This window comes from Channa argus, chromosome 2 (assembly GCF_033026475.1).
Source record: "Channa argus isolate prfri chromosome 2, Channa argus male v1.0, whole genome shotgun sequence".
NCBI classification, from domain to species: Eukaryota; Metazoa; Chordata; class Actinopteri; order Anabantiformes; family Channidae; genus Channa; species Channa argus.
Genome location: NC_090198.1, coordinates 9,251,313 through 9,277,336, shown reverse-complemented (window position 1 = coordinate 9,277,336; position 26,024 = coordinate 9,251,313). Strand labels below are relative to the sequence as shown.

Here is a 26,024-nt window from a genome sequence, read left to right as displayed (position 1 = left end):
TCTAATGTGGTATTTTATGAACAATCCCTCAGGGACACCCTTACTCATCGGAGATATACCTCTTGCACCAGTCTGTCTGAATAGGCTTGTGATTGTATAGACTGCGAAGCACTTTTGCCTTTGTGGAAAGGCGGGGGTGGTTTTGTTATGTGTATGCAAGCATGTTGGAGAGTGCGAGAAGGAAGATTCCATTGTGTGTCAGTATGAACGAAGTGTTTTTATTTTTTTCCCCATTAACATCGCACCAAGTAAGAGATTTGGCGCCTGTGGCTTCCAAGAGATAATATGTGTGGAGAGGCAAAGGATGAGAAGTGTGCACACACATATGTGGTGAGAGAATATATGGGGAAAGGTCACAGAAATAATATGTGACTATGCTTGAAAGAGAGAGTTAGAGGATGAAGCACTGGCAAAAAGTACAAACCTGAGCCTATTCATTTTGCAGTCTGCTGCTATCTGGATTCCTGATATCATAAAATCTCAGCAGTCTCTTTGCTACAGTTCTATATTAGGCCGTGGTGAGAATTCAGCACTCACAAAATAGCTATGGAAGCTTAAGGAGAAAAATATTTTTCCAAACTATGACCAAGTGATGTTGGTCTGGGTTTGCAGATGGATCATGGGAGCTTTAGCAAGGCACTCAGCATGTTATTACGTGCAAGCAGTTCCTAGAATGCTTCCACTCCTATTGTTGCATATAATACTGTATATATTGCCAGCCATATAGAATATAGAGCAATGCAAACTGATCGAGTGCAACGGTTTGTGAATGTAGTTGACAATCTGACAAACAAGCTAACAAGGTCTGGATGCACAAACACACACATTTTCCAATTTGATGCCACTGTGCTTTTTAGTTTGCTTGTCATGGTCTCTCCTCTAGTGTCTGTAAGACAAGGATGCACAGAGACATTCTTTTTCTATAATTAATTTATTGCAGCCTTTCACCCAAGCAGTACCTCATCCGCCCACTAAAAAGCAGTTAAAATGTCTAAATGTAGTTTGAGCGCAGAAATAACTTATGACTAACTGCATTTATTCTGAAATAAATTCCACTTCTCTCTACCTGAAAGTTTGTTCTAATAGGAGGAGGTTCTACAGAGAGTTTAGTTTGCATTGAACACATTCTCACAGTTAAAACATTTAACATTAACATTTATTTGACTCTTGTTCTTAAAAGAAAGACTTGAAAAATGTGAATGTATGTTAAAATAATATTATAAAACGTATCTTTAAAATTTGATTTCAAAAGGATGTTTTTTTTCTTCCTATCCCTATTTGCCACAAAGAGAGCTCTTTCTAAAGTGATATCAATGGTAAGGATTGATGACCCTAGTCTATAGTCTATTATCTGTGAACTGCTAAAGTTGATAGGAGACTTAAACCACTTTTTTCAGACAAATCAAGTGTTTTCCAGAGTGGCAGGGCTAGATCACATGCAGACTCTGTTTTAGTTCACATAAAACAAACATTTTTGGTAAACCCACCCAGCGTTGATGTGTGGATGGAAAACTGAAGTTTGGGTTTGTGGTGTCTGTGTGAGACAGTATCTACTTGAGTTGAGGTAGGATATAAATGTTGCTATTTAAAGTTGGCTTCTCCTTCCTTGCTCAACTAGAGACAGTAAGAGTACACAGAGGTGGTTAAGCAAGCTATGGAGTGAAGAAAGAAAGGGAACCAGATAGCTAGTGCAAAGGCCAAAATAAGAAAATTAAAAAAAAAAAAAAAATATATATATATATATATATATATATATATATATATATATATATATATATATATATATATATATATATATATATATATATATATATATATATATATATATATATATATATATATATATATATACACACACACACACACACACACACACACACACACACACACACACACACACACACACACACACACACACACACACATTTCACTTTGTAATTATGGGGCACTAAGCATAGATTAATAAAAAAGAAAAAAACAACAACTAAGTAACTGTATAGTATCAGGCTGCAATATTATATTACTAAATTGAAAATAAAATTTTAGGTGGGTCTGAAAACTTTCTGAATGCACTCTACTTGTGTATGTGTGGATTAGGCATAAGTTTGAACAAAAGGCTCATTCTACGCTTTGACTGCATAATCTGTACATGCAGAATTGATGAAAAAATTAACAAGATAAATTGACAGTGTATGTAGATACTGACGCTGTAAACTCATCGGTGTAATGCATGTCAAAGGCCTTAATGCACGAATGAGGTAAACTCGATTGATATACTTATAGATATAAACTGACTCTGTGGAACGGTTTTTCATCTGTTTTTTCCCTTCTTCCTTCAGGAAAATTGTCATTAAGATTGGAAAGAAGAAAAAGCGAAAACCAGAGTCTTCTGAAGAGGAGTCTGATGATGATCCTCCCCCTCAACACGTGTCTAAAGATAACGACTCTGTAAGATCCAACATATGCACACATTTACAAATGGATATACACACATAAACTTAAAAGTCAGTTTCATTGCAATTTAGGTTGTATTGCTCTGGGTCCCTTGACTTTGTTTCGTTTCATTTTATCAAATTAAGTAGTGAACCCCAAACTGTAAGACAACACTTCTATATTAGCGAGTTAGCACGTACGCTCGAAGTTTTAATTCCTCAAGTCACTTAAATGTGGTGGTAGTCTTATTACCTGTTGTGTCACACCCCTTGCTCCCAACAAAGGAGTGGGAACTGGCACTGTTTGTGTTGCAAGTCTGATACAAGTCATTGAGTGCCATTCTGTGCATGACTGTTCATACTGCTTTTGAACCTAAAGAAAGGCTTTGAACCTGAAGGTTCATGTATGGGTCACGAAGTGTGTTGTTATCTCGAGCAACCATTCTTATCAGTGTTGATGATGGAGGTGACTGACAATACCTCATGGCTGTCAAAGTAAAAGCATCACCTAAATTAACAAGCATATACCTACATTAAATACTCATAAATTAAATTAGTTGTTCAATATTTATTGCAGTGTTTTCATTTGAACAGAAATGTCACTGCCATAGAAAGTCTCCAGAGATATTAGCTTGTTTGATAACATAACACTCAGCAAAATGAAATTGCCACTTTTTTAAAGTAATTACAGCCACCATTTTCCACAAAACACATGGTGCTGCTATGGAAAATTAATAATTGTTCACCTCAAATTGAAATGATTTTAAGGTACCAAAAATAAATAGCAGGCAGGTGTCAATTTTCTTCTAATGAAATTCCAGAAGGGGGACACTTTAGTGGACAAATAGTCATATGCAAAATGAACTGATTATTGGAGCACATAAGATTGAACTAAATGGCAACAAAATATGGCCTTGGTATACAAAGTAATATATTCGAGGGAAAGAGAATCTTTTATTATTAGTGTCATTCAAAAAGCATTCCTGTGCTATTTGCTGTCATGATCATTATCTGCTGTGCTAAGCGTTACATGTCCTAATGAGTGGGGATGACAAGTGACTTTTGCAACCCCCCCTCCAACCTCTGTGTCTCCTTTGTGCATCCTATCCAGGCTATTGCCTATGATATAATTATGCTCGTTAGACAGTGCCCCTGGCCTTAATTAAACCAGTCTGTTGATGACTCATTTAGGATGATCCTGTAGAAGAGGTCAAAGTAGGGTGGTGGACAGCTAGAAAAGAAGCAAGCCCCCATCAGAGGTTCAGCCCTGTTGTGTGTGGCAGGTTTGACTGTGCAACTTCTCCATGGAGATACTATACTCCACACCTAATTAACTTTAGTTCAGTGGCATTTATTCCTAATTAACTACATATTATCATCAGAAGGGGGTCGTGTATTGATGCAGGATACAGTGACTCATGCGTATGATAATTATAAAGGCTTGATGGGAAAGAACAGAAAGAAGCTTAATAGTTTCGGTGTATTCCTTACTTGTTTATTGAACAAGATCATTCATTTGTTATGTCTTTCAAGACCTTTTGGATAATGAAAAATGATCAGTATGGGATTGTGTGACTTATAGGCAGAGGCGGTAACAACTGCAGCTACATTTACCAAACTACTCTACCTCTTTGATGTGCTTATACTTTCCACACCAAGTTACTGGGTAGTGTTTTTGCTATAATTTTTATCTTTTGAGAGTTTAAATAAATCTACACTCAACTTGTGCATTCATGTCAACAGCATCAAATTCAGTATTATTTAAAATATAAGATACATTCAAATTGGATTTCAAAGCAAGTACTTTTGTACTTCAACTTGAGTGAAGAAGTTGAAGTGCTATTCGTGCTTTTTAGGCGTACACCTGCACATTTACTACTGAGTACTTTACCACCTCTGATGATGATGATGATGATAATAATGATGATAATAATAATAATAATAAGACACGGTTTCCTAAACAATCACAAATTATATACCTCTAATTATACATTTTTTTTTTTATCGTGTTTTTTTTTCAAGGTTTTTATCCATTACCAACTAATATAAACTCAAAAATGTTAAACACCAAAACAGTTTAGCTGAGCTAAACAGAAATTAGCTTCGCACTAATGAATTCTTATTTAGGAAACTGTACTCTTTGGTTTACTGCTTCCTTAAGTGACACACAGTGATCCTAGGGAAAAGGAGTGACGTTTTTGCTGTTTGATATATTATGATACTGGTAGAAGTACAGTTGCTTGGGTTTTTCCATTCATTTTGAAAAATTTGTCACAGTTTACTGCTTCTGTTTCTTTGTTTAACCCCAGAAGGACTTCAGGAAATGGAGATTAGAGCTCTAGTGTTGCTCTTGTTGCTGAAGATAGTTCATTGTATACCATAAGCTATTTAGTATGTTTGGAGTCATTCTCATGCTGCAGAAGGAATTTAGGACCTATTGCGTGTCTCCCTAAAGGTACAGAAATTTAGTAGAGCAGTTTGGGGCATAGTCAGGTTAGAAAATAAGAATGGGGGATGTAATTCTTCAGTTAGCAGTTGATTTTATTTAAAAGTGACTAGCTTTTGATTTTTGACTAAAGTTGTTGTTTTTTCAGTTGTGAAAATGGTAATATAAAGCAAATGAGATTGCGTGAATAATTTTGTAAATATGTTTTCCCTCCTTGTCTTTTTGTTTTGTTTTGTTTTTTAAAGAAGAGGCGATCTAATCGCCAGGTAAAAAGAAAGAAGTATGCAGAGGAGCTGGAAGCCAGGTTGTCAGATGAGGAAGTCAAGGTTATTGTCAAAGCCAAGAAAACCAACACTGCAACATCAAAAGAGCCAGCACTTCAACTCTTCGTTGTGAGTAGTTCCTGTGTGGCCAAGAAGCCAAACTGAAAATGTTTATTTAAAAAACTTAGTCTGAACCATATTGCATAATAAAGCAGGATTAATTTAATTGCTTGAAAGTAATAAATAATTTGTTACAAATAATAATCAAAGACCAAACATTTAAGCATGTTGCGATAATTCAGATGACAGATTGTTAAAAAGACCATGGTTGTTTACATGCTGAAATGGTAAATGTTTACATGACACTGGAGAACAACAATGGGACTATAATTTAAAATGGCCCGTGCTTTTCACCACCATACTGTGATGAAGAAACTAGCATCCCTGCATCACAGTGATATTCAGTGCCCACTTTTAATAATTTAGATGCAATAGCATAGAAATAAGTAGGGCGGTTTTGTGAACACAGCCCTGTCCAAAAATATTTCATTAGCAATGGAAAGTTCACAATTAACCCTTTCTGTTGTCCAAATCAGGGATGTCTTTTTAGTTGTCAGTCTTATTTCTGAAATCCAGAATCACAAAAACTGTACACTGATGTGTGGTTTTGGCATTAGTGTCCTTTTCAAAGGAATTAGTGTCCTTAGGCTTTTCAAACATTTGTGAGGCTCTGAAAACACCTGACATTAAATGTTACATTGCAGGAGAATCCCTCTGAAGAGGATGCTGCTGTTGTTGACAAAATCATGTCTTCTCGTATCGTCAAGAAGGAGGTAATAATGAGTTGCTGCTGTATTTTTGTGATTTAAGAAAACACTTTCAAGTGCTGGACAATTAGGGTATAAGTTGATAATGCAGTGCTTTTGCTGGATACTGAGAGCTGAGTTATCACAGCAAATAGTGTTTTTAGCAAGGTTATTTTTAACTTCAAATTAATGACTGTAGTTTCAATTAGAAATGGAAAAAAGTCAATTTGTAGTTGTCTTTAATTATTTTTTGTCTATGTCTCTATAGGTCTCACCAGGTGTGGTGGTGGAAGTAGAGGAGTTTTTTGTTAAATACAAAAACTAGTAAGTTTAATGTTTAATTCTAGTGTTTTGGTTGCGATACACCATGACAAAATTGTTTTTGTGGTCTATGTGGTTGCATAAGCGTACAAGCATACTAGGTGTCTTTGGGACAGCACACAGTGTGCCATGTGTGTTATCATCAAATTTTGCAACAGTGATTTAATTTCTCCTTTATGAACTCAGTAATATTAAAAATTCAAGGTCCTTCCCACAGCAAATCTGAAGAGCAGTGTGAGAGTTTTGGAAATTAGGATTTATGAACCATGGGTTTACTACCCAAGCTTCCCAAAGAAATAATGTCTTTTCACATGACAGATAATCTGTCATCAGCCAGATTGCATTCATTACATTTTGAGCCTAATGATGAAATGGATGGAAATATGAATATTATAAACCAATAATGACTGGGGAGGTCAGCAAGTTTTTGCACAGCATGTCAGTAAAAGAGATTTGTGACCACATGTGCAATCTGTGATCACACCTGCTGGCCTCTGCGGTTGCCCAAGATGCTGTTTACAAGATGTTTTTAATGGTTTTTCACCTTAGTGTGTGTATGTCTGTCTGTGTGTTTGTGAATGGTTCGCAGCTCCTACCTACACTGTGAGTGGGCCACAGAGCAGCATCTGGAGAAGGACAAGAGGATTCAGCAGAAGATCAAACGCTTCAAGATGAAACAAGCACAGAGGGCACTTTTCTTTGCAGATGTAAGACTGTGTTTGTGGGTTTTATTTTATTTTAATTTTTTTTATGCACATATTGGGCATTTGGTATGAGCAGATGTGTGTTTTCACAATTTGGTGTCTTTTAGGATGTGTGTGTTAAGTCTCCATACAATAAACATTTTGAGTGTTTGTGGACGTTAAATATACCTTTTGTGTTTTGTTTATGTGGGCATGCACATCTGTGTGCATATATTTGAATCTCTTTACTTGCTCAGTTGATACAGTAGTGATGCTTGTCTTAGATTCCAGATGGTGAGTTGACACTTAAGTTTAATTTGTCCTTTTCTTCTTTCACCTTCCATGTTGTCTTTCCTTCTGTGTCTCAGATGGAAGAGGACCCCTTTAACCCTGACTATGTAGAGGTAGACAGAGTGCTGGAAGTGTCTTATTGTGAGGATAAAGACACAGGAGAGGTAAAGTGAATCCTGCTTCATTTACTGATCATATCCATGAGGTAGGTGTGTGTGTGTGTGTGTGTGTGTGTGTGTGTGTGTGTGTGTGTGTGTGTGTGTGTGTGTGTGTGTTTGTCTGTCTTCAGAATGAACGTGTTTTATTTTTTTCCTCCTCCCTCCCTTTTTCTAGTTTTTGTTCCTCTCAATGTATTCTACAGTTGAGCAATGGTTTTGTATTTCAGAAGAGCCCAAGGCCATCCCAATAGGCTTCCTCACAGCCTTTGTTAATATTATAAAAGCAGAGCTTGGCCTCACTCTAGTTCTTTTCCAGTGCTAATTTCCCTCTGCCTGCTGCAGGAGGTGGTGTACTACCTGGTAAAGTGGTGCTCTCTGCCTTATGAAGACAGCACCTGGGAGCTGAAGGACGACATAGATCAGAGCAAGATTGAAGAGTTTGAGCAGCTGCGGGCAGCCAAGCCAGACTCGCGCAGGGTGGTAAGTCATGCCCACCCATATTTCTCGCTTCTTTTCCATTTTCCTCTTTGGCTTTTATACCATTTATGTATTTGTTGATTGTGTTTTGAAGTTGTAAAAAGGGAGGTCCTCCATTTAAAAATATATAAATGCATAAATAAATACATCTTTTTTTTTTTTTATAACAATTTGTTGGAATAAAATCTTATCACAACCCTCCAGTTAGTTGGGTAAAGCAAGTCAAGTCAAGTTGTAAAAACAACAACAACAGCAAAGAAAATAACTCCACAACTGTGTACACTAAACATACAATTTTTCTGCAATTGGCCTCAAAGAGAGTCATGGATGACACCTTGATACAGGTGTCGTGCCATGTTATGTTCTTGTCACGTTATTCAGAATATTTAGCAGACAGTCTACCTTTAGTGTAATGATTCTGCTCAATGAAGGGGGAAAAAAGCATGCTTGTACTTAGGTAAAATACACTCATCACTAATGCCCTCGACAGGCAAGAGATTGTTTGTTCGTGTGTTTTTTGTTTCCTCTTGACATGTTCTCTTCCCTGAATAGTTCACACACTGTATTCAGTGTAGCTATATGCATCCATTTTATAACAGGATGTTTCCAGGCAATTTCACATGGTTTTGATGCAACCGTGTTGCTGTATTTCCTTATTTGCCTTAATGTTTATGTCTGTCAATTTTCCGGTGACTGTCAAAATTGTGTGCTGTTGCCCGTCATTAAGTATAGAATTTTTTTTTTTAGTCCCCAGGAAATGTTGTGGTCTATAATATACACAAAGTTAATTTCAAAACAATTCATTTACACTCACATGTATATTTTATCACTTAGGAGCGGCCTCCAGCCAATATGTGGAAGAAGAGAGAACAGTCAAGGGAATACAGGAATGGCAACACCCTCAGGGACTACCAGCTAGAAGGAGTCAACTGGCTTCTCTTCAATTGGTACAACAGGTCAGTCATAAGTGCTTCATATGCATATTTTCACAATGAAAAACCCAAGGTTTCCACATGCAAACAAGAACGCCATGCATGATGTAGAGTTTAGAGTAGCTATAAATTCATTTGATGTTCCACTATTCCGTGTATACTATGTAAACATAGTCATGCATGACTGAGGAAGATGAGATCAGACTTGTTTCAGAAAACTGTTGAACGTACACCCCCTTTTGATCAGAGTCACCAAAAGCACTAGAATTAGTGCAATATGAAAATAGTATGTGATATGTACATATTACAATCATAAATTACTGAGCATTTAGAGTATTGTATCTAGTGAGAATGGGCAGATATGTGAAACTACATTGATTACTAACCTCATTGTCAAATAATTTGTTATTAAAAGGACAGGTGATACAACGTATTAACATGCTTGTGTCCCAACTTTATTTTTCTTTCTTTTCTTTTTCTGGGCATCAAAGTTTTATTTTATTTAGTACATGCCTTTACCTTAATCTAAAACATTACTGTAAATATATCTCCACATTCACTACGTAAACGGGTATTAGGACAAATGGCTACAAAAGCCTAAGCAAATGACAGCTGCCCATATACTGTCAGTGAAAAGCCAGCTTTGCAGCTGTGTGCCTCCTGCAGAGTGAGACCCATTCAGCAGGAGCCCAGCTACACTACAATTAAACAGGACTCAGCTTAATGCAAATATCCTCTGACACAGTTTAGATAAAGTCACGTGAAAGCTCTTGATTCCAGCAGAAACCCGAGTGTCAGTTTACTAACCAAATGAAGCTATTTCAAACTAAATAGAGAACTAGCAGATTGCCTTGCAGTGTAAATAAAATGCTCAGCACAACACACTCCCAGAGCCCAACTACTGCTATGGCCACATCATAAAGCTTTAGTGATCCTGTGCTGATAGAATGCTATGGTATATTTATCGATTCTGAGATTTTGAATTTCAAGTTGAATCTCTGTGCATTGGGATTGCAGATAATGAATAATGAATGACTTTTCAAGGTGTATTTGTGTGTCGAGGGGGTAACCATGCTATGATTGGCTGTATTCTTATTTTCTGGTTGGGCCTGCAAGGAAATATACTGTTAAGGTCCACACTGCTGCAACAGCATTTGTTTTTCCTCACCCACGATCACAAAAGAAGTACTGCACAGTACATCTGGAGTACACCGTGTCAGTGTGCTTGCATTAACACTGGGAATTGGCTTTGTTAGTATGTGTGAGCATACAGGAGTTTGTGTATGCCTACGCAGAGAGATTCATCAAAAGCAGAGAGCTGCTTAAGAGGCCAGTGGGAATATCTGCACGTCGCAATTAGCATCAAGACATAATACCCCCACCCACTGGACAGCTGAATAAATGGTTTGCTGGAGTACACCACGCAGCAGAGGCTGTTTCGTTTGCCATTATTTTGTAACTCATCTCTTCTCTCTGTTATTATCTCTGATGATGTTGTTTTCTCTTTTCTTGTTTCCTGTTTTAATATTATGGGATTTTCTTTTTTTTTTTTGTCTTTTCTTTGTTATTTTGTGAACTTCATCACCTTTTTACCCACCTTTATCTCAATAAACGCTAATGAATCAGCACAGGATTTGCTACATGCACCTCACCTCTTTGTCTTAGTAATATAAAAACATAATCAGTAACATAGTTAAACTTTAAACATCCACATGCCTGCATATACTAGATGCTTCACAGAACAAGTATACAATCTTTTAATTTTCACATAATTCATTTGTAGAGTTTTTCACATTTTTCTTTTTAAATCTTGCCTTAAATTTCACCTGCTGTTTTTAAACTTTTTACCAATTCCATCTCTTCTTCCTGTTCGCCAACCTCTGTTTCTACCTGTCAGACGGAACTGCATCCTGGCAGATGAGATGGGCCTGGGAAAGACCATCCAGTCCATCACATTCCTAGAAGAAATCCATCGTGTTGGCATTAAAGGGCCATTCCTCATCATTGCCCCACTCTCCACAATTGCCAACTGGGAACGCGAATTCCATACATGGACTCACCTCAATGTCATCGTCTACCATGGAAGCATGGTCAGCAGGCAGATGCTCCAGCAGTATGAGATGTACTTTAGGGATGCACAGGTAACTCAACATGCACAGAGATTGTTTGCCTGTAGCTTTCATAGTTTAAATGATGGGGTGAGTAGAGCAGCATCAGAATCAATTTGTGGCATAAGAATCAATTCATTTGCTAATTTGGAGGCACCAATTTATTTTAGGTTTGCTTGTGCTATAAATAACGTACATTTGACTTTCAGTTTTTGATTTTTAGATGCACCTGTTTAGCTTGATATTTCAAACTAATCAGCCAGTAACTGTTTAATGGCAGCATCTAAATGCATCTACGTATGTAGACATCGTCAAGATGTGGCATTATTAAGATACTAGACATGTTCAAGACTGTTGAAGTCCAATCAGAATGGGGTAGAAAGGTGATTTAAGTGACTTTGATTGTGGCATGGTTGTTGGTGCCAGACGGGCTGGTCTGTGTATTTCAGAAACTGCTAATCTACTGGGATTTTCCTGCACAACCATTTCTAAGGTTTACAGAGAAATGGTCTGGAAAAAGAAATTCCAGTCTGGTTCGAGCTGATAACTCAAATAACTACTCATTACAACTGAAGTGTGCAGAAGTGCATCTCTGAATGCACACCATGTCGAACCTTGAAGCAGGAGACCACAAGGGTCAGAAAAATGAATTTGACTTTGGTCACAATTCTGTTGATCCTCCATTTACCAGATACAGCATCCAAAAATCTTTATATTATTCTTCAAGGAATAGAGTAGCTTTTACTTTTTAAGAATGAGACCTTCTTTCCCCACAGTGTTGTCTGTGTGTTTTATCACTCACTAGCTGTTTTGACCTGAGCAAAGCCTTGAGGAGAAAAGCACCTGTTGTCGGTACACAGCTTGTCTCACACGTCTAACAAATGGAATTCTGAGGATTGAGAGGCCTTTTAGTTCATCCTGTCACGCTCAATCTTTCCCTTTTTTAAAGGCAGGCAAGCAGAAGAGAACATCACTTACCTTTTTTAGAGTGGAAAGTAGTGATTCACTTCGATTAAAATAATCACTGTGCTTTTGGAAAACAGCAGCACTGTCAGCAACATGAAGTCCTGTGAGTAATCTAATGCTACTGTATGTATCAAAACAGCAAGGCTGCATATGACAGTCAGAGTTGGCTAATGAAAAAACCTGACAAACTGTGATTACCATGTTAAATACAAAACTCAGATACATTCTGATGTAAACTCTTGCAACAACATTTCAGAAGCAATATTTCCACAAAACTAAAACCCACACAAGAGTTTTTAGACAGTAAGTCTATGTAAGGAACACGTTTGTGATTTAGTTTATTGTTTCATTAATTCATGGTCTTTTTAAGCTGTGCTGCAGTTTTTGTTCTTCATGAAGGCAAAGAAAAAGCTGTCAGATCTTGAAATCAAATTGAATTGCAGTAAGTGGATCATAGTACAAACATGGTATATTTAAATTAGGTGCAAGGAAAGACCACATACCAGACAACAGGTAGACTAGTAGGTAGTTGTTGAACCTTGAGAAGAGGCTTTCTGTGGTTGGCAGGCCATGTGATGTGTCACAACTGCTAATTAGGAGCTTTTAGTACTCAGATGAACCATAGGAAGAATGAAGACGAGCAAGAGCAGAACAGAGCGAAGCCACCATCAGCCTGTCTCCCAGGCAGCCTGTGATGTCATAGCATCCCCCAAGGGGAGCTTTCTGTCAGCACTGCTGAGGCTTATCAGAGAGAGAGAGAGGCTCCTCTACAACAGTCTGTTGGCTCGCTGGCTATGTGAGGGGGTTACTGGATAACGGAGTGTCCCTTGAGGGCTGTTGTCAAGGCAATGGATACTAATGGAGAGGCAGGTTGAAGAAAAGGCCCCCCAGACAACCAACCAACCAAACAAACCATAAACACCATAAACACTTACTTGTTGGTTTCAGAATCATGACTTGCTTGTACTGTAGATGGATTCCCAACCAAGGGTTGTGCTTTTAGTCAGTTAAATCTAAAAATAAGTAGGCCATGTGTTTGCTGTATAAGTCTTAAAGTTAGTAGATGTCTAACGATACCAACAGGTAAGAAGAGCATCTCAAATGTGCACTAGATGATACATGAATATGTGTGTATGCATGCATAAAAGCATTTTCTCTGTATGCCCCACTCAACAATTACTTGCTCATAAAATTGTTGACAATTATGGTATTTTTCAGTTCTACAGTCACCATTTCTCGTGCACAAACATTATCTCTGAAAATTTTGAATTGTTGTATAAATCCTTTTTTAAATGGTGCTTAATAATGCTTTTTTTCCTCTTTACTTTTTTGCTTTAAAGGGTCGTGTGATACGAGGTGCCTACAGGTTCCAGGCTGTTATCACTACATTTGAGATGATCTTGGGAGGCTGTCCTGAACTCAATGCCATAGAGTGGCGCTGTGTTATCATTGATGAGGCCCACCGTCTCAAGAACAAGAACTGCAAGCTGCTAGAGGGCTTCAAACTCATGAACCTGGTACACTAGCCATTAACTTATAAAGAAATACAAATCATATAATTTTTAAATAAGTAAAGTGCTGTGCTTAGTTTTACTTTAAACTGTAGGTTTAAAAACAGCTCAGCCATTTGTCTAGCCTTTTCTGTTCTTCTATGGTTTACATTCTAATGACCTAAAAATACCTTCATATAAAATGTTATATGGCATCAATAATAAAGCAATAATTTCAAACGGGTTAACACAGGAGGGTCTTTGACAAATTAAACTCCTACTGTAACACTCCCCTTCTCTTGACCTCTTTAGGAGCATAAGGTCCTGCTGACTGGTACTCCTCTCCAGAACACAGTGGAGGAGCTTTTCAGCCTCCTCCACTTTTTGGAGCCTGCACGCTTCCCCTCAGAAAACATCTTCATGCAGGAGTTTGGTGACCTTAAAACTGAGGAGCAGGTAAGGCTATGGATACATAGAGAATATGTTCACTTTTTAAATAAACATAATTTATTGTACGTTTACTGGCATAGCAACAGGAAACATATGATGAATTTAAAGAGAGCAACGCACATGTCACACGATCAGGTCAGGCAATGCAGTTTTAGCTTCTGGTGCCATTTATGTTACAGTTAAAAAGAAACAAATCTTTACATGCAAATGATTATTTCTCCATAGCTTGGATATACAATCCCAATTCCAAAAAGGTTGGGAAGATGTGAAAATGTAAATTAAAAATAGAATGCAATGATTTGCAAATCTTATCAACTCATATTTTATTCACAATAGAGCATAAACAAGATGTTAAAAATCAGAAATATTACCATTCCATTGAAAAAAATCTGATGGCAGCAAGACATTCTTTTTGAAACCATGGGCACTGTGTCCTGTGGACTAAAGAGGAGAGGGACCATCCAGCTTGTTATTACCGGACAGTTCAAAAGCCTGCATCTCTGATGGTTTGGAGGTGAATAAGTGCCTATGTTGTGGTCAGCTTACACATCTGGAAAGGCACCATCAATGCTGAAAAGTACATAGAGGTTTTAGAGCAACCTGTGCTTCTATCCACACAACATCTCTTTCAGCGGAGTCTTGCACATTTCAGCAAGACAATACCACATACTGCATCCATCACAACAGCATGGCTTCACAAGAGAAGAGGCACATATGGGAATGTGATGTGGCACAAATTCATGATGTTAGAATGTGCTTCGGCATCAAAAGGGAAAAAGGTTTTAAAATTAAAAGTATACAAAGGTATTACCTTTTTAAAATTGGCAATCAATAATTAGTTAATGTAGCCTCTACATTATAATGTAGCCTGCTTTGATTAAATGTCAGATTGCATGATATGTGACTGGGTATGCTTTACACCAATATCCAATACTGAAGTATCCTAATGATGCAATTGGTATATCATTGTAAAATTTCTACTTGTGTGATATTCAATAGCCCACAACAGGTACTGAGTGTCATAACAATTTTTTTCCACAGGTGCAGAAGCTTCAGGGTATCCTAAAGCCAATGATGCTGCGTCGGTTGAAGGAAGATGTGGAAAAAAAGTTGGCTCCTAAAGAGGAAACTATTATAGAAGTTGAGCTCACCAATATTCAGAAGAAATATTACCGCGCCATCCTGGAGAAAAACTTCTCTTTCCTAGCTAAAGGTGCTGGCCAGGCAAATATGCCCAATCTGGTCAATACCATGATGGAGCTGAGAAAGTGCTGCAACCACCCCTACCTCATCAAAGGTAGGATGGGACTTTTTAAGTTTACACTAAATACAGGTTAATGCTGTAGGTCTGCTATTTCTCAAACGTTGCGTCTTCTAGAGATGCGATAATTTAAAATCTCAAGCGACTGTTATAATAGGCTGCAATACTGCCCTAACAAAGATATGTACATCATAACAGAATTTTAGATTTTAGATATCTGCATATGCACTTAATGTTTCTGATTTCTTGCTTGTGTTCTTCTTTGATCTAAAATTTAGAAAGTAAAAAAATCTGGTTCCATTATAAACTACATTGTCTAAAAATGTATAAGCCCCATGTTACATGATCATGTTACACAGGCATCTAAACATTCATAGATCAGACATCCTTTCTTTTATGTACTTCTGTAGTTCTTTTTCATGTAAAAAACATGAATAGCATAAATAAAATACATAATATCTGATGTCTCCATGCTTTTGCTACATCAGGGGCAGAAGAGAAGATCCTGGAGGACTTCAGGGAAGTTTATAGTCCCACTGCGATCGACTTTCACCTGCAGGCCATGGTGCAGTCTGCCGGGAAGCTGGTCCTTATTGACAAATTGCTACCCAAGATGAAGGCCGGAGGGCACAAGGTGCTCATCTTCTCCCAGATGGTGCGCTGTCTGGACATCTTGGAAGACTACCTCATTCAAAGAAGGTAATGGTGATGGATAAATAAAATAAATAAATAAATTTGGAACACCTGGAAAAGAAGTCGCACATTAAAAAAAATTTCATCCATTGACCATTGACCTGTGCATAAGGTTTGAAACAGATGCTTTTTTTTCCCTTTGTTGTCTTTGTCTTTGTGCAGCAGCACTGAGTTGAAAAATTAACTCTTTAGGTTTAGGTCTCTTAAGGTTAACTCTTGCTTTATTGAATTTTTGTGACTGAAAGTAGGCACAAAATCATCTACATTTTAGACACAATTTATTACAGTGTTTTCGGATCATTTTGTGGAAGAACACTTGACTCATAGCTGCAAACCTTACAGTATGTGACCATGTGTTTCAAGTTACAGTACTCTGTGCGACAGCTTTCTTCAGCTAGTGGCCTGACAAGTATTATTACAAATAAGATTGTAATTTTACATTCTTCTTGAGCATAACAAGTTCAAAATACGCCACTGTGTTTTGGTTGTTATTGAAGGGTTATAGTCATTTAATTCTCCAGTAAATGCAGTTAGTTAGTTATGTAATTAATGCGTAATGTTTAGAACTGCAATGGGAATTAATGAAAGGCGAGGGAAATCAAATTTCGATTTCCAAAGTCATAAATGTACACCGCAAGGCTCTGCTGAAGTTCAACATAAAAACATTAGAACATTATGTTTAGAATTTTTAGGTGTTTCAGAGTTAAGGGACTTTTTGTTTCTGGTTCTTAACTTTTCCTTCATTTTTTTTACTCTACATCAGTTAGTTGCTCTCTTGTCTTAGTACCATCTCGCTTTCTTCTGGCATCCCAAAGGCAGCTGGAACACACTATTGAACGCATGTGAAGTATTGCACAGCAACTGACCTGAGACAGGGTTCAACAGCAGGTTACTAAGGCCCTCAGGGCTCCTACACTTTGAACAAGCAGGAGTTTCTGTGAGGTTTCTTTCAATGAAAGTGGATTTCCCTTGGGAGGGTAGTGGGTCAGATTGTGGGATGGGGTAAGAAATGGACACAAAAATAAAAGAACACAAACACTTTTCATAAAGGCAGTTTCATCTTTAATGATGCCATTTCCCCAGGGTAGAAAAGAAGGCTGACTTTTGGGTGAATTTAAGGCCCACAAGTATGGAAATTTTTGTTAAAACCTTATTTGCTAACTCATACTGAGGAAAATAAAGATACAATAAAAGTTTAGTATGTAAATAGACTTTTACATAAACCTCAAGGTAATTATCAGTAAGTTATTGTGATATGCATGCATCATGAATCGTTATTTTTTGTTGCAGGTACTTGTATGAGCGTATAGATGGACGTGTTCGTGGGAACCTGCGGCAGGCCGCCATCGACCGCTTCAGTAAGCCTGACTCAGACCGCTTTGTTTTCCTTCTGTGTACAAGAGCTGGTGGCCTGGGAATCAACCTCACAGCTGCAGACACCTGCATAATCTTTGACTCTGACTGGAACCCCCAGAATGACTTGCAGGTACAACACATACATAAACACACAACTACATTGCTGTGGGTTTGTGCCATTGGGCTTTAGAGAATTCTGGAACACTAATAGTTAGCTTTTATCTACTCAAACACCTACTGTACCAAGAAGACTCATCAACCTGGAAGAACACAGTCAAATATCACTAAAAATCAAAGTCATTATTTATTTTTTGTAGTTTTTGTGTGTGTATGTATGTAGTGTACTATTTAGGTTTTTCTGTTTGTCACAGGCCCAGGCTCGCTGCCATAGGATTGGTCAGAACAAGGCGGTGAAGGTGTACCGTCTGATCACTAGGAACTCGTACGAGCGGGAAATGTTTGATCGCGCCAGCCTCAAGCTGGGCCTGGACAAAGCAGTGTTGCAGAGCATGAGTGGACGAGATAACAGCCTGGGAGGCAGTGCCGGGGGAGGGGTAAGTCTGAAAATTGTCCAAATGATTTGGAATGAAAATAGTAAGTCACTTAAATGACGCTTTTCATAAGGTGCATCTGATCAATTTTATCCATTTTAGAAGTTGACCTAGCCTGGACATGAAATTTCTTTTAGATAATTCCCATTCAGTCCCACCTTTCTAAATATTACACCCAATTAATTGAGTTGTGGGTACAAAGGGAGCCCAGAGCACATCGTACCCATCTTGTTTTACTTTTTACCTTTACATAGAATTTACTAAACAAAAGTGCTGCATGAGAAAGAAATAACCAAAGGTTTTTGTGTGCACACATTAAACCTCTGTCATCCTCTGGCTACCAAACCTCAAAGACTTTCAATGGGAAATACTGACATTTATAACAAAATAGGTCAACTTTGCAGGAGAGGAACTTTGTAACATGGCTGACAAAAATGAGGTACCAAGCAAGACAAAGAACTATTAAAATGCCCCATCTTGGAGCTTACTCTTAAAATTTCCACTTCAAGTGTAACCAATCCTATTAAACTCTAATCGCTTTGTGGGGGAGTAAGTCAACAGTGGATGAAGTGTGTAGGTGGATGTTGAGCTGCTGTCGTTATCAACAGAGAAATATCTGAGCTATAAGGAGGTTGAGCTATTAGCAACTTTCCACATGTGGTCTGACTGATCATATTTGCATACTAAACAGCTGCTGCGTTTAGATACAAGACTGCTGATTTTTAATAATCTGAGTGTAACCAGTTCTGTCAACGCTGTTTTGTAAGTCTTTCTTTGGATCCTGCTTTATTTAATGCTATGTTCCATACTCAGTTTTCCAGCTCAGTATTGCAACCCAAGTCCACTTTATATCCTGTTTAGTTTAGTCAATATGTTTTATTTTTAGTTTTGGTCGGTTGTGGTTTCTTGACTGTAACTGTCTAAAGCCACTTTTACACATGCACGGAAATTCTGATGTTTTCCTGACATTGTCCGAATGGGGTTATGTGAAAAGACAAATGTCAGAATGAGACACTGCAACATTATCTGGACTTTATTCTTCCATCCCTTTAGTACAATTTCCGTATTATGTGTGTGTGCCCCTCTGAAATCCTTCAGCGTAAACACCCAGTGTGTTGCGTAGATTCATGACTGAATTTTTAAAATTTTAAATATGAATAATTGGTTAAATCGGTCCTCATGTCTTTGGTCTCCCATGTTTTTCAAATTGCTTAAGATTGGAAAATCCTCTAATGTTCACCAGACCAATTTCTCCTTACCATCCAGGCAGTACAGCAGCAGCTCTCTAAGAAGGAGATTGAGGATCTGCTGCGGCGTGGTGCCTATGGGGCCATCATGGACGAGGAGGATGAAGGGGCCAAATTCTGTGAGGAGGACATTGACCAGATTCTCCAACGCAGGACAAAGACCATCACTATTGAGTCAGAGGGACGCGGATCCACTTTTGCTAAGGTGAACGAAATACATGAACATAAGTCATCTAATTTTAAGCTTTACCCAATGCTAAATGTATCTATGCTAAGTGCTCCTCATGTGAATAGGTATTACATTTAACATTTTACACATCACTTTTGACCAAAAGCAGCACATGATACAGGAAATGGTAATTATGATTGTGGGTTGATATAATTCTGATGTTTGCTTTCAGGCCAGTTTTGTGGCATCTGGAAATCGCACAGACATCGCTTTGGATGACCCCAACTTCTGGGACAAGTGGGCCAAAAAGGCTGACATTGACATGGATATGATCAGTGGCAGAGTACGTACGATGATGCCACACATGGAGCTGCTGCTGGAGTGCCACACAGCCTCTCAGTTTCATAGAATCACTTAGAGTCATCTAGTGTAAAACCGTAATAGCAAATAAATCTAAGAGGATATTTTGTGGGTAAATACGTTGTCAGAATGTGGGAAGTTTGTAAAAGTGGCAAAGGGGAAAATTATGCAACATTAGATATTACATGGATATTGGAGGTGATCAACCTGTGTTTGAGGTGCAAAAAAGGAAATGGGAACATTCCTGTATTACATATGGGATTGTACACTAAGACCATTCTGGGTCAAAGGTATGGATAAATTACTCCTTAAAAACCTGCTTTGTGTTTATTAGGAGACAGAGGCCAAATGTCAAATGCACAAAGAAGGACTAATTCTGTTGTTATTTTGGGTATGATTACAGTTTTAAAAATGATTTTGAAGCAGCAAAGGCTGGAGAGTGGAAGAAAATGCATCAAACAAAAAAGTGCTATATTGAGCATATTAAAAGGTGGTGTGGATGATGAAGTCTTTGACAGTTTACCTGGATAGATGTTAAGATGTTTCTGCTTCTGTTGTGTCAATCATTAATTGTTTTATGTTGTTATTCTCCTAAACTGTAATATTTTGAAATTGTATAACACACTTGGATCTCTATAACACATTTGACACCTAACAAACCTGTAAATCTAATAGAAGACCTGAAGGCCCCTTTCTAAAATTAAATTTGTTCTTTATTTCCTCTGAACAGAACAGCTTGGTGATCGACACTCCTCGTGTCAGAAAGCAGACAAGGCCATTCAGTGCCACCAAGGATGAGTTGGCTGAGCTTTCAGAGGGAGACAGCGACAGTGATGACACCAAACCTAAACTCAGGAGAAATTACGACCGCCTCAACAGCTATGGACGCACAGAGTGTTTTAGAGTAGAGAAAAACCTCCTTGTTTATGGGTAAAATGCTTAAAAATGCTATAACAGCCCATAGCAACTGCATTGATTATCATTCATAGATTTAGTAAAACTAAACAGATTATTTTTTGCTTAAAATATGCAAGGGCTACAATATTTTGCCCCATTGTCCCTCACTGTACATAACTAATGCCAGTTATGACGAGGCTGTCATCAATTTAATTGTAAAGCTGTATATTAATTTAAGGATTAATGTGTCCTCCCAGTAACATCCCCGAACAAAGGATCCTTTCTCATAAATAGGGCTTTCCCCCGTTGTTCTACAGGTGGGGTCGCTGGAAGGATATTCTCAACCATGGCCGTTTTAAGAAGCAGCTAACAGAATGGGATGTGGAGTCCATCTGTAGAGCCCTGCTGGCTTATTGCCTGGTCCATTACCGTGGAGATGACAAAATCAAAAGCTTCATGTGGGACCTTATTGCCCCTACTGAGGATGGACAGACCAAGGAGCTGCAGAATCACCTGGGTATGGGACTTCTTAAGCCACTGTTAATGGTTCTCATTTAATTTTGGCAGATTGTACTAGGTCAGACTTAGGAAATGATTGGAACTTCCTAAACCGTACCTATTAATTTAAACCTCCTTTACTTCCTCAAGGTTTGTCTGCCCCAGTACCTCGGGGCAGAAAGGGTAAGAAGATGAAGACCCAGTCCAGCTCTTTTGACATTCATAAGGCTGAGTGGCTAAGGAAACACAATCCTGAACATATGCTTCAAGATGACGGCTACAAGAAACACCTCAAACATCACTGCAACAAGTAGGTGTTTTTTAGCAAACTTTATGTTGCACACACAACATTTTAAGAAAATGTAAAAACTGTTCAATTTCATTTTCCTTAGAATGAAACAAGATAGATTATATTCCTCCATCACCAACAGAAACCTGAGGGAACCATAATGCAACCACAACATGCGCAAACTACCTAAAATTGTGATATTAGATGAATGAGACTGTTGTCATGTGTATTTCAACACTGAGCTTGCTTACAGTGGACACATTGATTGATAGTGTGTGGTTGGGTTGTGTAACTCTTGTGGTTGAAAGTCTTCCTGTTTAAACCTCAGTGTTAATATAAAATGGCAGGTGGTCATTATTATCATTATTATTATCTAGTAAAAAGTGTATTGGTTTGTTTTAATAAAAAGAATCCTAAGTGTATAAAATTCAGTTTGCTTGTGGCTATAATTTTAACTGTGCCACCTTTTAAGCCACAGTTGCAAAGCACTAGGCACTAAAATGTGTATTAAATCAGATAGTCTAGTGATTCATTAATGTACATACATCACACTTTGGCCAGCTGACTGATAAAAACATGCCTAGCTGATGGCCATCATAGCTCTCTCGTATTTATGGACAGAAAAAGATGGTGGCTACCTAAACATGAACTGCTGAGAAGTTGGGGCCAAATAGATGGCCGTTTTTTTTGTTTTTTTTTTTTAAAGGGAGTTTGTGCCCATAGGGCTTTAAACAGAGAGCGCTGCAGCTTCCATAGAAAGTTCTCTATTGTTTCCTGGTCCAGCAGTGCTGAATCCAGGGATTGTTGACACTGGGCAAATGGGGATGCAGTGTCAGCGAAGTTCACTGACTTATGTGTTTTCACTCTGAGGACCTGGAATGTGACTGGTGGGGATTGAATGGGGCTATAAATGTAGTACTGAGCTTCTGCACAGGAATGGAAACTAGGAAGTTGTGGAAATAATTCTGATCTTCCCATCAGGCATTCCAACCATTTGCTGGTCCTTCTGACTTCCCAGTCTATTTGACTTTACAAGTCAGAAGGTTTCTTAACTGTATATTGCAGAGAAAATTCTAAATGCTGACGCAAGATACAGTTTTGCGAAATGTGTTCACGTGTTCTGAATCACAATTACATCTGTGACTCAGTATCTCTCTATTACACTGCTTTTTTATGGGTTGTTTTCTGTGAACAGACCGTGAGGAATTATTTTCCATGTTACTCATGCTTGGCGTATTTCCTTCCAAAAGATTGTGTATGTCTGTGCTGAGATCCTCTGCAGTCTCTGAGTGAACCACATCACACACTAAGACACTGACTAACAAAGGCTTGGAAGGAGAATGATGAAGGGCTTTGCTAACAGGCAGAGGAAGCAGCAGCTGCTCCTGCGCTGGTCCAGTCACAGAGGAGGATAGAGGGTGCAGAAGGGAGAAAGGAAGTTCAAGACATTGATTTTCCAGAGCTACAAGTCCAAACTGGTCACAACAGACATTAATCACTTTGTTAGACAGGCAGACGTCAGAGCCTGGTCCTCTCTGTGAATCACGGAAGGATTTTTGGAAATTCTTACACCTACAGCTTTAAGGATTGTTCCTACAGAAAACATTACATTTTTCTAATTTTGTGTTTGTACAAAGCAATTCACAGAACACTTTCTAAACTAAGTAAAATGCCAAGGCATACCAGACATTTTAGCCTGGTAGACCAGCACACCACAGCTTCCACCACTTCCTCGTGTTTCCGCTCGAAGCCTGCTGGCTGTGACGTGCGATCATGCATCAGAGAACTAATAGCTCCCCTGTGAGTCAGCATCTTTTTACCTTATCTGCCTTGACTTCCCAGCATTCATTTACTGCCAGAGCATGACCACATGGCAACTGGAGATGTACTCTTGTCTGTTCATTTAGTCCTCAGAGCTGTGAAGCTGCTCACAACTTGCCATGAGATCTATACAATAATGCTGACTTCAGTTATACAATAATATACCAATTAAAATATTGGGGCATTATGCTGTCTATTATGGTGTGTTACTATATAGTGTGTCTGCATATGCCCTGCCATGTGGATCTCCTGCACATGACTGCTTTCATTTCACAGAAATCAAATTGTTTACTTAATGTATTCTGGATACATTTACTGTATATGGGTGTATGTAGTTTTTAGGGCACCAAGTAGTGAAATGACTCCACATTATAGTCTTAGTATTAAAGTGGAATTGTCACACTTCAGTCATTTGGTGGGGGTGGGGGTGGGTGTGTATATGTTGGATTCGCTTACTCGGCATATGTGCCCGTCCAGGTTTTTTGTTGTGACCAGTGGGTTTTCTCTGTTCAGGGTGCTGCTCAGGGTCAGAATGCTCTACTACCTGAAACAAGAGGTGATAGGAAGCCAGGCCCAGAAAGTGCTGGATGGCGTGGACTCCAGGTGAGCTGAACTTTGACCTGTTCAAAACTTACCTTACATATGCTTCCTATTTTTTATAACTGTTTTATATGTTGCTTCGCAATATATAAATAAAGTCAGATGATATTAGCAACTTGAATGTTACTCAATATACACCAATATACAGTTGAGTATTTGTCAGAAAAAAGTGAACGGTGAAGTTGCTTTTTCTTTTTTTCTCCTTGAGTAGATTATGGTCATTAGCATATATTATCAATCTGCTGAAGTAACAGCTGATCATCTTAATGAATAAGAAGGTTGTAGAGCTCCACCTGCTGGTGAGAGTTTTACACTTCTTTCTCTTTTTTCTGCAGCTGAATCCTGATCAAAATGATTACACAAAACTTTTTAAAAAGGAAGTAACCCTTAGCTTTGCAGTTTACTTTAGTCATTGTTCGTTCAGGGGAGGTAAGTGTTTGAGCTCTCAAAAAGCTGTATGGTCTTCATTAGGAAAAATGGAATGAGGTTGTGTTTTCAAAATGCGAGTTCTATTAAGGAAAGACCTGTCTACACTTTTCACCGGTCTCGATTAAAAGCAGAATAAGAGGCCTCCATCCTCCAGGCTTTTGGGGTTAATTTACAGAGAATTACTTCCTTGTCTGTTATCCTGCGTTGCAATAGCAAAACTGTGTGGAAATCCAAAGTAAGGACAGATTGTCTGTTATTATGACATTTATGAAATTACCACACTTCCCAGCATAATGTCGGTCTCAATCCTCCTCATTCAGTGAAATAAAGATCTGGGTGCCAGAGCCTGATCATTCAGAGCTGCCTGCCTTGTGGTGGGATGTCATCTCTGACAAGTGTCTGCTGCTAGGCATCTATAAGCATGGTAAGAAACCTTAGCTCTTCCTGCAACTTATCGTATGTAATATAGTGCAAATAAAATGATGTTTTAGTTTGGTGCTAAACTTTACTGCCTGATTTGCCTGATCTGAACTTTCAAAGCTTCTTAGGCGATTCAAACAAATGTTGAAAATTGGCACCAGACATTTGGCATTAAAAAAGCTACTCTGTGACAGAAAATTATTTGTGATTTGACCTAACATTTTAAAAAGTACATTATTTTAAATAATTCCTCCATCTCTTGTGTTTTCCATCAATACCAAGTGACCGTGGTAAACCAACCATCTTGTATATTTTGCCAGGTTTCTATTTGAATTTCCATGTATTATCCTTTGGTAACTTAGTGTTTGCTTATCCCCCGTGCACACCCAGGTTATGAAAAGTACAACACAATTCGTGCAGACCCTACCCTGTGCTTCCTAGAACGGGTGGGACGACCAGATGAAAAGGCCATTGCTGCCGAACAGAGAGGCAATGATTTTATGGACGGGTCAGTGCATAACACGTTATTCCCCCTTTAAAAGCTAGACTATTTTTTTGTTTGTTTTGGTTTGTTTGTTTGTTTGTTTTAATCAAATCTAATTCATGGCGGTTTCACTGAGAGGCAATGTTCTTTTTTGAAGGAACATGTTGAACATGTAAATGAAAATTACACAAACCTCATCTCTTTGTGTGCAGGGATGTAGATGATCCAGAATACAAGCCTGCTCCAGCCCTGCTGAAAGACGATATGGAGGTATGTTTATGCCAGTCATAGGGCAATAAGGTCTATTTATTACTTTGACATGTTGATTTTATCACCGTTTTGTGAACTTAAAAGTGTGGCTTAAGTATGATATTCGGACTTCTTATGCAGGATGATGCCTCTTCTCCTGGAGACTTGGTTGTCACTGACAATGCTGGGGGTGAGTACTTGGTGCTTGTAATCCACAGAGGATTTTTATGATTATGATGATTATAAATGCAGGCTTCCTATGGGCAGGAGAAATATGGAAAAGATATGTGAAAGTGACACATATGAAAACATATGAAAATAAGAAGCTTAAGATTTTGAGCGGGGGAAAGAAAAACATGAACCTTAAAATGTGAGATTTTACCTCAGTTTTCTCTATTTTCTTTTTCCTTATCGGTGTGTCAGATATAGTTCCAAATGTTCCACATTTATGTAACTTAAACAGGAAGTAGATATTCAGCATAAAGAATTGATATCAAATCTTTAAATACTCTGTATATAACTCATATACAGATGCAGTTCCAATGACGGAAGGGGAATCTGCCTACTGGCCCTCCTCCTCAGTGCTCACAGCCAGGCTAAGACGTCTGATCACAGCCTCCCAGCGTTACACTAAGAGCCGGCAGATCCTCCACATACACCAAACTCAGTCCCAATCCCAGCAGACCATGGTGCTGTCTGCTCCGCTCTGCCCGCTGCCACCCACACTCAACAACACCCTAAGCCCCAAGATGGCTGCTAAGATTGAAAGGCAACAAAGGTCAGAACACCAATTAGTTCATGCTGTGTTGACAAAGAAAATAGACCTTGGAGGTTTTAAACTATAATTGAGTCAGAAAATATTTTTGTTTATGTACTT

At 38.4% G+C, this 26,024-nt stretch overlaps 1 protein-coding gene across 9 annotated transcripts in view; it reads left to right on the top strand.

The window, feature by feature from the left end:
• chd9 (chromodomain helicase DNA binding protein 9) overlaps positions 1-26,024 on the top strand; it is a 73,316-nt gene that overhangs the window by 36,954 nt on the left and 10,338 nt on the right. For 8 of the 9 annotated variants that reach the window (XM_067495194.1, XM_067495193.1, XM_067495192.1 and 5 more), the window contains 26 exons: positions 2,340-2,448; positions 5,124-5,270; positions 5,906-5,974; positions 6,216-6,271; positions 6,858-6,975; positions 7,320-7,406; positions 7,743-7,880; positions 8,712-8,833; positions 10,707-10,950; positions 13,224-13,400; positions 13,686-13,829; positions 14,865-15,120; positions 15,573-15,783; positions 17,068-17,263; positions 17,505-17,687; positions 18,951-19,136; positions 19,333-19,443; positions 20,191-20,390; positions 20,675-20,874; positions 21,006-21,165; positions 23,479-23,568; positions 24,315-24,418; positions 24,805-24,922; positions 25,111-25,168; positions 25,289-25,337; positions 25,679-25,925. In XM_067495194.1, coding sequence (XP_067351295.1) covers positions 2,340-2,448; positions 5,124-5,270; positions 5,906-5,974; positions 6,216-6,271; positions 6,858-6,975; positions 7,320-7,406; positions 7,743-7,880; positions 8,712-8,833; positions 10,707-10,950; positions 13,224-13,400; positions 13,686-13,829; positions 14,865-15,120; positions 15,573-15,783; positions 17,068-17,263; positions 17,505-17,687; positions 18,951-19,136; positions 19,333-19,443; positions 20,191-20,390; positions 20,675-20,874; positions 21,006-21,165; positions 23,479-23,568; positions 24,315-24,418; positions 24,805-24,922; positions 25,111-25,168; positions 25,289-25,337; positions 25,679-25,925 — 3,780 coding nt within the window. The remainder of the gene's footprint in view (positions 1-2,339; positions 2,449-5,123; positions 5,271-5,905; positions 5,975-6,215; positions 6,272-6,857; positions 6,976-7,319; positions 7,407-7,742; positions 7,881-8,711; positions 8,834-10,706; positions 10,951-13,223; positions 13,401-13,685; positions 13,830-14,864; positions 15,121-15,572; positions 15,784-17,067; positions 17,264-17,504; positions 17,688-18,950; positions 19,137-19,332; positions 19,444-20,190; positions 20,391-20,674; positions 20,875-21,005; positions 21,166-23,478; positions 23,569-24,314; positions 24,419-24,804; positions 24,923-25,110; positions 25,169-25,288; positions 25,338-25,678; positions 25,926-26,024) is intronic. The other variant, XM_067495191.1, reaches the window with a different exon arrangement.